The sequence below is a fragment of the Vigna radiata genome, chromosome 5 (genome assembly GCF_000741045.1).
Source record: "Vigna radiata var. radiata cultivar VC1973A chromosome 5, Vradiata_ver6, whole genome shotgun sequence".
In the NCBI taxonomy this organism is placed as follows: Eukaryota; Viridiplantae; Streptophyta; class Magnoliopsida; order Fabales; family Fabaceae; genus Vigna; species Vigna radiata.
The window spans coordinates 6,551,338-6,564,177 of record NC_028355.1 but is presented as its reverse complement, the minus strand read 5'-3'; the positions used below and the strand labels follow the sequence as shown (position 1 = coordinate 6,564,177).

Here is a 12,840-nt window from a genome sequence, read left to right as displayed (position 1 = left end):
ATATATATATATATATATATATATATATATATATATATATATATATATATATATATATATATATATATATATATATATATATATATTGGTTTGTTAACACGGGTACGCCTGTTTTTTCAGTTGGGACATTTTAACAATGTGTACCGAATTATAGTAGACAAAAATAGCCTCATATATTATGGATTCTAAGTTTTAAAGTCAATGATATTTAAATAATTTTCATTCTCAAAACTAAAAAAAAGAAAAACCCAAACCCTTACTCACCTCTCTCATTCCTCTCAATCCTTTCTCTTTCATCTCTCTCACTCCAACATTTTCTCTATCATCCTATGGTAGATCCAACTGAAATAAATTAGAAATACTCGTAGTTAAACAATTTACCTTTGTAAAGAGTTGAGTCATTGGCATATTCGCCTTCAGGAAAAAGTTCATTCAAGATCTCTTCAATTTCATCATCTTCACTAACCTCTCTAATTTCATCATCTGCAGAGGTTGAATTGTCATCTCTTAAAAAACCTTCAGGCCAATTACCAATTCCTTCTAATGTCATTATGCTTCTGAAAATTAGATAAAATTAGATTAGATAAAAATTATAAAATGAAAACTCATTATAAAATCATTTTTTGTAAGAAATTGTTTAATAGTAAGTGTTTCTGATTTTTTTCCAAGCGAATTATCAATTCCTTCATATGTCATCATGCTTGTGAAAATTAGATAAAATTAGATAAGACAAAAATTATAAATTGAAAACTCATTATAAAATCATTTTTTTTGTAAGAAATTGTTTAACCGTCAATGTTTCTGATTTTTTTAATTGGGGCTACAGTAAAGATGACAGAGAAAAATTTGGAGTGGGAGAGATGAAAACGAAAGGATTGAGAGGGATGAGAGGGATGAAAGAGGTGAGTAAGGGTTTGTTTTTTTTAGTTTTGAGAATGAAAATTATTTAAATATCCTTGACTTTAAAACTTAGAATTCATAATATAAAAGGGTATTTTTGTCTACTATAATCCAGTACACATTGTTAAAACGTATCAACTGAAAAACAGACATACGTGCTTTAACAAATCCCATATATTAATCCACGTTACCTTGTAATCGATAAGCAATAAACTCCTATAATTTTACAATTAAACATTAAAATTACATTTACTTTAAATATATTATTCTACTCTCTAAAATTTTTAAATAAAATTTGTCAGATATGATACATTTGATAGGAGTTTATCATTGTAAAAGATAGATCATAAATTATTTATTTGAAACGAATTTTTATGATATTGTTATTTAAAGAAATTATTGGAGTAACAAACTAAGTTGTCTAAAAGAAGTTGTGATTTTCTAAAGAAGATAGTATAAAATTTCTCTGGATAATCAATACGTAACATTAAATTCATAAAAGATAAAAACAATTTAGTTTTTTAGTTATAAAATAATATATTTGATAAATCGATATACCAATATTTTATATGGCTTTTACACATTATCCTATAGAAATATATGATCATTTTATCTCAAAATTTACAAACGTGGTCAAACTCAACTTTGTTTTAAAAGAGAGTTCAAACAGAGTCGTTTGTTTGATTGGTAGGTAAAACGAACATGCACATAAATAAATAGTCGTGTATATATTTATTTATACTGGTAGTTTTGAATCCACTCCTCACCTATCTTACAATTTTTTCTCTCTAATTTTTATTTTTTAAAAACAAAAAACCAGATTATTGTTTTTATATTTTCTTCCATTTTTTTTTTAATTTTCATTATTTTTATTTCCCTCTTCATCATCATCGCCTTCTCCCTGGGAAGGGTCTCTCTCCCTACTGTGCGATTTTCAAACCATACGGTTCCTTCGAGAACCTTCCGAAGCGTCGCATCTTCGATTAATCGCATCGTGACCTTCTATTATTTTTGTCGAATTTGAAGCCATGAATGTGCGCGGCGAACTCAGTTCTCCGGATCCGTTGGATTCGTTTCCTCCCTTGCGGGTTCGGGAATCGGACGGTGCCTCGGATGATTCCGAGTTCGAGCGGTATTGCAGCGCCAACTCGGTTATGGGAACGCCCAGCACCAGCATGAGCATGTGCAGCGCTGTCACGCTCTTTAACGATTTCTCCGATTGCGATTTCGCCTCTTCGGCGGAGGGTTTCGAGAGTTTCAGTTTGGGAAAGGGAACGACGGAGGCTAATTGCGCCGGCAACCGGCGACGGAGTCTGCGGTACGGTTCCAGTGGATTGGAGCTGTACGGTGATTGCAGTGAGGAGCTCGCTTTGACTGCGCTCGATTCCTCGGAGTTGGTTGGGTTTAACCGGATCGAAGAGCCGAATGGGAACGGTGAAGTGAGTGCTGGAGAAGGTGGTGTTAATGGTTTTGAATTTCAAATTGATAAAAGAGAAGAGGAAGAAGAAGGAGAAGAATTGGAAGAGTTATCGGAGGGTGATGATTCTATGTATAATTATGACAGTGATGGTAATGGTGACGGTGGAAAGGAAATTTATTTGACGGAAAACATGGGTTATTCTGAAGAGAGGGAAGTGAGAAACGAGAACTCTTTGTTTATGAACACTTCCGTGGCCTATGGTTCGCGAGACTTGGATGATTTTTTGATTCAAAACGGTCCCGTTTCTGTCATGTCTGATCTATTTCACAGTCAGCGAAAAAAGAATGATACATTGAATCCGGGTTCTGGTCAAAAGGAGCAAGGGAAAAATGTAAAGGACATGGTTATAGTCAATGAAGTTGAAGAAACTAAAGATATAGGTTATTCTGATGCCGTAGATGATGCCGTAGAAAAGGTTAGGGACAGGGAAGTTGTTATGCCTGCTTCCTTGGAGGAAAGTTCTGCACCAATCAATTCTCCGAGCAGTGTCAAGATGCCGATCCTAGGTTCTGGTGATTTGGTTAGTTGTCCTGAAGTTTCTTCTGTTACCGAGGTGGATGAAGTTCATTTGGATCTTCCGGAAAAAGAAGCTCCTCGGAATATGGGTTTGGGTGTTAATGGTTGTGGTAGCATGGAGAAAGGAAATGTCAACAGTGAAGAAGCTATTGCAGGTAGTGATGCTCCTGGTGTAAAGTCGGAGCTGGATGATTCTATGTTCAGGCTTGATCACATCAATGATGATAGCCAATTTCATAAGAGTTCTTCCAATCCATCCAGCCATCTTGAGAACGTTATTGCAAAATCATTTGAGTGTGTTGAACCAATTGCGCAGCTGTCAGACAGTGGAATGAGGAAAACATTAGAGAGTTCACCCACTTCAACAAATCTCTTAGAGAAAAGTCCTGTGGTGTCTAAGGTGAGTAATGCATTCCATTGTCTTTCAGGTTATCATTTTCAATTCAATCCTTTTAAGTTAATATTTTCCACGTCAATTTTGTCAGTTTTAATTAATGCGTAGTACCGTAGTTTAAATTGGGTTGTAGTTGTGTTATGGTCATAGTTGCATTATGACTGTTGTAGGCCAATATTGAGAATGATCACAGTGTGATGTAGATGTGATAGCTACAACCAAATTGTAGTGGCTGGATCAAATGGTGTGCAGTCTCTATAGCGTCGTGTAACGGGGTTGACATTTGACGAAAGATTATTTTGGCTGAGTAATGGAATTGTTTATTACTAATTCTATAAGATATGAAATTGAAACTAGAACCTAGCATCTAAATTACTTTTTGAATTTTGAAAGGTTGGATGTGTGATTTAACCGGCCTTATCATTTACTTATTTTTATGTCAAGAAAGGTTGCTATTATGCCATATACCATAAAAAGAGATGATGATAAATGCTGTCATAAACTCATTGTTGAAGCAACTCATTTTTTGCTGCACATATACTTGATTTGACATTGTGGTATTGGACGTTTCACTAAATATTGCAGACAGAAGACTTTGAGCTAAATGAATTTTATGACGAGGTTGTTCAGGAAATGGAAGAAATTTTACTCGAATCTATGGATTCTCCTGGTTCTAGGCTTCCCATGGGTAACAGATTGGTTGAGCCTCAATTTTCTATGCCTTCAAGAGATGGTGGGTTGACTGCTTCTACTTCTAGCACAGATGATGCTTACCTGCTAGTTCAACACCCGAGAAGAATAGATAGGATTGAAGTGGTAGGTGCGAGGCAGAAGAAAGGGGATGTTTCTTTTAGTGAAAGATTGGTTGGAGTGAAGGAATACACTGTGTATATAATTAAAGTGTGGAGTGGCAAGGACCAGTGGGAGGTTGAAAGGCGATATCGTGATTTCTTCACTCTTTATCGTTGCATGAAAACATTATCCAATGAGCAAGGCTGGAAATTACCTTTGCCATGGTCTTCTGTTGAAAAGGAAACCCAGATATTTAGAAGTGCATCTCCTGATATTATTGTGAAAAGAAGTGTTCTTATTCAAGAGTGTTTACAGTCTATTATCCATTCCAGGTTCTCTCCTCCTAGAGCATTGACATGGTTTTTGTCCCATCAAGATTCGTATTCTATTTCACCTGTGTCAAATGTACCAGCTTCTCAGTCTTCTTTTACAGGATGGCAAAATTTTCGAAACATTTCCAATTTAGGGAAGACAATTTCACTCATTGTTGATATTCCACCAAACAAATCTATCAAACAGTTGTTGGAAGCACAGCATCACACCTGTGCTGGATGCCATAAACATTTTGATAATGGAAGAACTTTGATTTGGGATTTTGTACAAACATTTGGATGGGGGAAGCCTCGACTCTGTGAATACACTGGCCAGTTGTTTTGTTCTTCTTGCCACACAAATGAGACTGCAGTCTTGCCAGCCAGAGTTTTACATCACTGGGATTTTACTCATTATCATGTTTCTCAGCTGGCAAAATCCTATCTAGATTCTATATATGAACAGGTAAATTTAACACTAATGTTTTTATAATGTTGTTTTTACCTTTGAATCTTTGATTTGAATTTTTATTTTCTAAGTTAATATTTGAAAACTTATGTGGTTGAAAAAGTAAAGGAAAACAATAGAAAGTGAGAAAGTTCTGAGACAGAATCTCTGAATTGAAGAGTTCTATATACCATTGCATAACTCTTTATTCCTGCAGGTTGGATATATGCTGATATAGGATTACTAATTTGAATGAATTCTGTTCTGCAATTTCAATTAGCACTGTGAATATAGATCGTGAGGTGATGCGAAATAACTAGTACATCTTGTTGGCTCATTAAATGTTAATATCTAAATTTCATGCTCTTATTGATTAGTGCTGTAGCTTAATTGGCTTTTCTTTTTCACTTCATTGTTTACCACTCATTGACTTGGATTTGGATAAAATTTCCTTTCAGTAGTCCCCAGGAAGTGTTTTAAGTAGAAAATAAGCATAACTCTGGGATTGGACATTGAAATATTTGTTTATGTGAAATTTGTGCTGTGTTTTCTTAAAAAGTTTTTTATATCAACTAATACACTAGATGCATGTTATTCTTCACCCTCCCCACTCCTTTTTGCCATTGTATATTTTATAATATTCTTGCCATTCACTTTGCCGTTTTATTGATTAAATTTCTTCTGCAGCCCATGCTCTGTGTCACTGCAGTTAATCCCTTCCTCTTGTCAAAGGTCCCAGCCCTGCTTCATATTATGAGTATCAGAAAAAAGATAGGTATAATGCTTCCATACGTTCGCTGCCCATTTCGGAGGGCCATTAACAGAGGACTTGGAAACAGGAGATATCTTCTCGAAAGCAATGACTTTTTTGCTCTTAGAGATTTGATTGATCTTTCCAGAGGAGTCTTTGCTGGTTAGTTTCTATTATTATTATTGTTGTTGTTGTTTAATTGTTCTTTAACTGAAATTGTGTCAATTAGTTTCCACATGTGTTTCACTTTCGTTTGATTGCTCAATGATATCTAAAACCCAGTTTTGTTGGATGCGCAGACATGGATAATTTGATCAGTCGGATTGTATTACTGATATTTTGTCTCTTTCTAATGAGATGGATTTATAACTCATTATGTACGTCGAATCTATATTCATGGTATGGTGAATGTAGATTTGATTTATTTTAGTTTAGGGATTAATTGTGGTTTGAGAACATCGGTTTTGGATCTGGTCCAATGAATCTCTCTCAAGCCTTATGGTACCCAGTCTTATTGGTTCTTGATTAACTGTTTAAACAGATAGCATGAAAGGCATATGGTATCTAAAATAATAACATCTTAAAACTATGTGGTCTAATAAGCATCTTAAAATTATGGGTCATAAGACCTTCAGGGATGTGGCTTGTGTCAGTTTTTGACAATTTATTCAGTGGATAGACCTGCAAATTATGATGTGGGATTTCTGGCAGTTGTCTGTCTCAAAGTGGGATCCAATTTTTACTCTGGTACCGATCATATTTTTGTTTGGATGTGGGTGTCGTAATGAGTATTGAAACTAACAAGAAATGGAATTCATTACTAAGAGAAAGTTAAAGAAGAAGAAAGTGAACCTTTGCAAAGCCAATATATATAAATGGATTTAGGAGAACAGCAAAGGAAAGAAAGATCGGTTGTAACAAACTACAACTGTAAAGCAAAATAATGACAACCAAACCAGAGGAAATGGCCTCTCTAACAATGAGTCATGTAGAACTATCATGCACATTGTCTTTCTTTTCTCTTTGTTTTATGCAATCCGGAACTGACTATAATTTATTTTGAAGTTCTATAGCATTCCCTATATCTAGTGTTCTTGACAAAGAGCAACTTTTTTGCAGCACTTCCTGTGATGGTGGAAACTGTGTCAAGGAAAATCCTGGAACACATTACTGACCAATGCCTTGTATGTTGTGATGTGGGAGACCCCTGCAATGCCCGACAAGATTGCAGTGACCCATCTTCTCTCATTTTCCCATTTCAGGTGTGTAGCTGTCAATAACTAAGATTCTGTAGTATTGAATTAGATAATAACGATTAGAAGAGTAATGATTTTTTAGAATTTTAATTAGGCTCTATAGTTGCTTGGTGCACAGTAGCAAATATATTGCTTGATAAAGCAATTTATTATAAAGGAAAAATGACTTTGATATAAAATTGCATTGTGTTTCTTCATTGTCTACATTATATTCAGATTATGTAATATTTTGTATAATGTTGGAACTACAAAACCCAAGTCTACTAAATTCCGTAGATTTTACCGTAGTCTTATGAAAGAGTTTATAAAGCATTCCCGATGTTTATCCCATTTATGATTTTGTTTAAAAAGTGAAGATGGTTCACTTTTTATGTATTTGATATTCATAGTTTGAAATTATTTTAATATTAAGGAGAAGTTGAAGTGTGAATACAATCTAAATTATTACCAGGAAGAGGAGATTGAAAGGTGCAAAGCTTGCCAGTTGGTTTTCCATAAGCGTTGCTTTAGAAAACTTGGAAATTGTCCCTGTGGTGCTCAACTCAGATTGAAGGAGACAAGGAGCTTTATTAACAGAGTAAGCCAAAGGGGTGGTGGTGGTGGTGGTGAAACAAGAGGAGCTTTGGACTTATTAGGCAGAGGACTGACTTCTGGGTTGTCACAAAAGTTCCTATCTGGATTTTTTACAACAGAAAAACCAGACAAGACTAAGGACCATAAAGACGAAAATATTATTTTAATGGGCTCCTTACCAACCACTTCTTTATGACCACAAAAACTGCTGTCTGTCTATTTCTTATGTTTATCAGCTATACCATACATCCATTTTATTACATCTTAGGATGTTTCTTCAATAAATACATTTTACCCATGTAGTCATATTTTGGGTTTGTCATTCTTTGTAAAAGAAAATTTATTAATGTATAGTTTTACGTCATATTTTATTATATCTACGCTCACTATATGCTTGTTTTTGTTTCATTATAGCCCCCTTATATGTATGCATGCCACTACAAATAATCTATAACTCATTCACGACTTAAACGGATGCCATTTCTAATCCATCAATAGATCTCTTTGATTGAATACCTCCAATTTTTCAACGAATTTCTCTCAAAATTTCTCTACTGAAGCATCTATAATTAAATCTAGTTACGTGAAAAATTGTTGTTTCATTGTTTGATAATCTGAATGACTTGTATGCCTCTAAGTGTTTAGATTGCATTGTATTGTAATCACATCCTCTCTACGAGAGTGATAATCTGAATGACTTGTAAGCAATCGTTGATTGTAATTCTGAAAAGAATTAAAACACTTGTTAAACTTGGTTGAGTTAAGGAGATCTAGGCAAAGTTGTTTAATACTAGGAGTGGTGCGATACACATCTACTCTAGGGTAACATGATGTTATTTGCTGATTGAGAAGACCAGAAGTGGTGAGAATACCCATCTAGTCTAGGGTAGCATGAGAGGTTATTCACTGAATGAAAAGACCAGGAGTGGTACGAATAATCAATTGTAATCTTGTTGAAGATTATAGTAGAATCCTCTACAAAGGAGACTAGACGTAACTTAGTTAAAGTGAACCAATATTAAAATATTTGTGCAATTGTTATTTCTCTCTTGCCTAAACGTGTCTCATATAAAACCTACAGTTGTGTTTTTATTCCTACATACAAGAACCTTCCACATTAATATTTATTATTCAAGTAAGGAAGTTCTTACAAACACTAGAGTCTACACTCTAAATAGCACGTTAAGAGCAACCATCTTTTACAATCATTTATTAAGTTGAGCGTCTAAGCACTTATTCGATAAATCCAAAACTCGACAAATATGCTATATTAGAAGGGTTGTGAATTTTTTTTTTTCATTAATACTATTCAACCCACCCTCCTCCCTTCCCATTCAAGTGTTTTTTAGGTACTTCAAGTCAAAGAATGTAATCATTCTTTGTTTTCACTAATATTTTCCAAGATTACTCGAGTTTTGCCTCTCTAGGATATCATTAGTCATAATTTACAACAAGTATTCTAACCACTTATGGTTTCCTAGTTAACATGACTAGACCGAGTTTAGCCACTTTTAGATCTAACTGTAGACAACACTTCTAGACAATTGTTTTAATTCTTTTTAGAATTTACAACACAAATAATGTTAAGGATAAAAGTACAAATGATAGCTCTCAAGGAGAGGATATAAATAGTATGAGATGTTATGTATTTTGCTAAGATTTTTCTCTCAAAAGGTGATATATGAACACGACAAGCTTTTCTTTCTATTCTCTTTTCACATTTGAATTCTTCTTATGTTATCTCTCTTGCACTAACATCGTCTTCTTCTCTTCAAGATTTCTTTTATATATAGCTTCTGTTAAAAGATGTTTGTTAGACAAAGAAGTTGACTTTTGGAAAGTTGGTAGCCTTTAGATGTGAAGTCAAACTTTATTCTACTTTGTAGGGTTCAAAGCTTTTTCTCATAGACTTAAGTGAAACTTAAACTTGTACGATGTGATAGAACACATGGCTTCAAGGGAATCATTCCTAGAATGTTCTTCTTCTCTCAGTACATCTTTTTCTCAGGTGTAGTGATTCTGGTCACATTTGTCTGCTTTACTGATCTGCATGAATATAAAAAAACCAAGTATACAAGCATCTAAGTACCTTTTCATACATGCATTAAATGTTTTGAACGTTGATAAAGGTTAGATAATGTAGCATGTTCAAAACATTTTATCATTTGTCATTTCGTTAACAAATGCATTGATTGGTAAGACATACAACATGTATAAACATAAGATACTTTTTCAAAGGCTAAAGCGTTTAGCTGCGATTCATTAAACGATTTTTCTTTTAGAAGGCTTGGCTTGATATAACACTATATTGAGTAAAGATTTCTTTTGACGTTAGTGTTATACAAGAGATAGACTTCTGTTTTCATAAGACGTTGACTAGTTTTGCTCATATAGTTTATTAAATAATTATAGTTTATTAAATAATTAAGGAAAGATACTTTCCTTTAGACACTATGATTTTCTGATTCATTTAAATTTGGTCTAGAAAAACGTTATTTATATTCTTGGCTTTAGACGTTATAGAATATTTCTTCATTAGACGTTATTACTTTAAACAACTTTTCATACAACAATGTTTTGTTTAATGCTTTGTGTTAGACTTCAAAACCTATGTTGCTTAGTCGGTCTATTCTCTAGACGATTTTGTCTTAAAACAGTTATGATCCATTACATCTCTCACCTCCTTTCCACCCTTTTCTTAATTTTATTTTCATTCATTATATATTCCACCCCCATCCATGGAGGGCTAAGTTTCTAAGATTGGTTCCACTGTAATTTCATTATAGCTTCTGAGGGTAGGTTAAAATAATGTATTGTTTTAGATTATCTTTTATTTATATCTTTTATTTCTGAATCACGTAAAAAAGTAATGGTTTTACACTATAGTTAATTAACGAGGTGTTTTGATCTATATGCATGTTGATTGTATAAGTCTAAAGGCTTTTAATTTTAACTGAGAATATGTTTTGATTAAAGTTAGGAACTTCCATATGATAGAATAGGTTTTTGCTACTAATTGAGAATGTACTTTAATTAATTTACTTTTTATTTGGTTAGGAGATAAAATAATATACATGATTAAACATAATAGAATTTAATTATAAGCGTACTTTGGTTGAATTTATTATGAATAATCTAAAATGGTTTTGCTTTTAATTGAGAATCTACTTTGGTTAATAGTAAGATCGCCAAGAAATTAATTAAGAATTTACTTTAATTAATTTGAAAAAAAACACAATGATCAATTGAACAATAATATGTGAATAACCAATGATGAATCTATTTTAGAAAAATATTAGAGTTAGTCCTTTTTATTATATTTGTTTTAAAGTCTTTTATTAATTTGTTATTTCATTAAATTCACATTTATATCAATCTTCAATATTAATTCCATTAGGATAGATTTTTACTTTTAATTTTTTTAGTATTTGCATTTTGTTTTACTAATCTTTTGCATATGATTTCATAAGAATCAATCATTGAAAAGCAATTTCTTATTCATTGAAATACAACTCAGGGTTAACTTAATCATATTTAGTTTATTAACTATTAACTCGGCGGTACAAAAGTTGCCTTGGTTAAGAAGTGGTAATTTGATAGCTTCAATGACATCGTATCAGAATAATACTGAAGGGTGGTGATCTTAGGCTCTAGGTGCCAGGAATGAACCTAGAGTTACACCTAAAGTAAACTCCCATGACTTGATCATTTGCAGTTTCATATATGTTGATAGATTTGATACAAGAGAGTGAAAAGTAGTGAAGTCGAACTCTAGCATAGTTTAATCATCTTAAATTCACTCATTTAGCAATCAAAATTGTTTTCAAAACATATTTTACAATATTTTCGCAACACAAATTTGTTTTCTACAACAACACCTTTATGATTATTGTTTTATACAAGATCAAAATAGTTAAAACATTGTATTTGTTGTCAAGATGAGTTATACTAAGTCAAGCTTGGGTTGAGATCAAGTTAGGTTAAGTCAAGGTCAAGTTGATTGTATTGGACATGGTATGGTTGGGTCCAAGGTTTAAGCTTTTCAAGTTAGGTTGGGGCCAATGTTGCAAACAAGTTGCAAATAATAAAAACTAATTAAAGATAATTTACATTAATGTGAAATATTTAGAGGTCAACTTGCAATTTAAAATATATTAAGGATTCCACAATTTTGAATAATATTTAGGGGTTAACTAAAATCTTCTTTTAATGTTGTAGTGAGTCAAATCCACTTTATACGACGACTTTAGGGGTTAGAATATTCTTCAGCCCACTAATTTTTCAAGTCAATAAAGAGGGACTTATTTTAGAAGTGGATGAGTTAACCCACAAACCAGAAATCAAATTGATAGCTCTAGCAACACACTAGATGAAGATGATTATTACATGAATGATTTTTTTTATAAGTTATTGTTTTATGAAAGATATTTATAGATTGCTCTTTTTTAGGTTATTGGAGAAACAATACCATAAAATAATTATATTTAGAAAGGAAAAGAAATAACCTGTAATTGGGTTAGGTGGACTTTTGAGCATGAGGTGTGCTATGATTATCATTATGCTTACTCCATTACTATATCGTGCGATCTGTCGGTCATCAGGTCGAACACCCAGGTTGTCCATCCAGATCGTTGATATGAGTAGACAAATCAATTCCTTTAAGCTATCCTTCAACTGTATAGTCCCATGCCAATAGTCACTCGCACATCAATACGAGGCTTTCCAATGTGTTTTGTCCTCACTCGCACACTCTCCGGGAAAACTTCCCAGAAGGTCACCCATCCTTAAATTACTCCAGGCTAAGCACGCTTAACCATGGAATTCTTATGGATTAGGCTACCGAAAAGAAAATGCATTTGTTGATATGAGTAGCCAAATCAATTCCTTTAAGCTATCATTCAATTGCATAGTCTCATACCTATATAGTCTCTAGATCCCTCTCATTCCGGTGTATGTTCGATTCTTCCATGTGCCCCTTCCATTGGAAGCCTACCAGGAGCCGCTCCTTGTCCGTGCCTCTTGCACCGACGATCACTCCCCGCCCTCGTCAGTGCCCGAGTGTCACACAGGCCGTCCACCCAGGTTGTCCTCCCAGGCCGATCACACAAGCCGAGCACCCAGGCTATCCACACGGCTGTCCACCCAGGCCTTCTGTTAGGTTCTTGGGTTTGGAACCTAACAGGACTCACTCAAAAGATAGAAACAGTAAAGAAAGAATGAGTTTTGACTATTATTCACTGTGAAAGAATATTCTTTTTACAAGAATGGGATTGGGAGCATAACCTCCTTATTGAGGGCATAACCCCTCTCTACAAGCTAATTGTCTGACTTTACACAAAAATACTCGATATCCCCTACCGCATTACACTACCTCTATTTATAGAGGCTTTGACCCACTTCCCCTCCCCTTTTTAACCGA

General features: G+C 33.8%; 1 protein-coding gene across 2 annotated transcripts; it reads left to right on the top strand.

Annotated features, from left to right (window-relative positions):
- Window positions 1-1,697: 1,697 nt before the first annotated feature.
- On the top strand, window positions 1,698-8,013 carry LOC106762619. Of its 2 annotated transcripts, none has more exons than XM_022780544.1 (5): window positions 1,698-3,296; window positions 3,876-4,859; window positions 5,529-5,754; window positions 6,712-6,867; window positions 6,918-7,281. In XM_022780544.1, exons 1-5 carry the CDS (start codon window positions 1,929-1,931, stop codon window positions 6,920-6,922), a joined length of 2,739 nt encoding a protein of 912 aa, XP_022636265.1. In that variant the 5' UTR covers window positions 1,698-1,928; the 3' UTR covers window positions 6,923-7,281. The 2 variants fall into 2 exon arrangements, with proteins under 2 accessions (XP_022636265.1, XP_014502108.1); XM_014646622.2 differs by lacking the exon at window positions 6,918-7,281 and adding an exon at window positions 7,300-8,013 and having other exon boundaries at window positions 1,704-3,296; window positions 6,712-6,854.
- The last annotated feature ends 4,827 nt before the right edge of the window (window positions 8,014-12,840 follow it).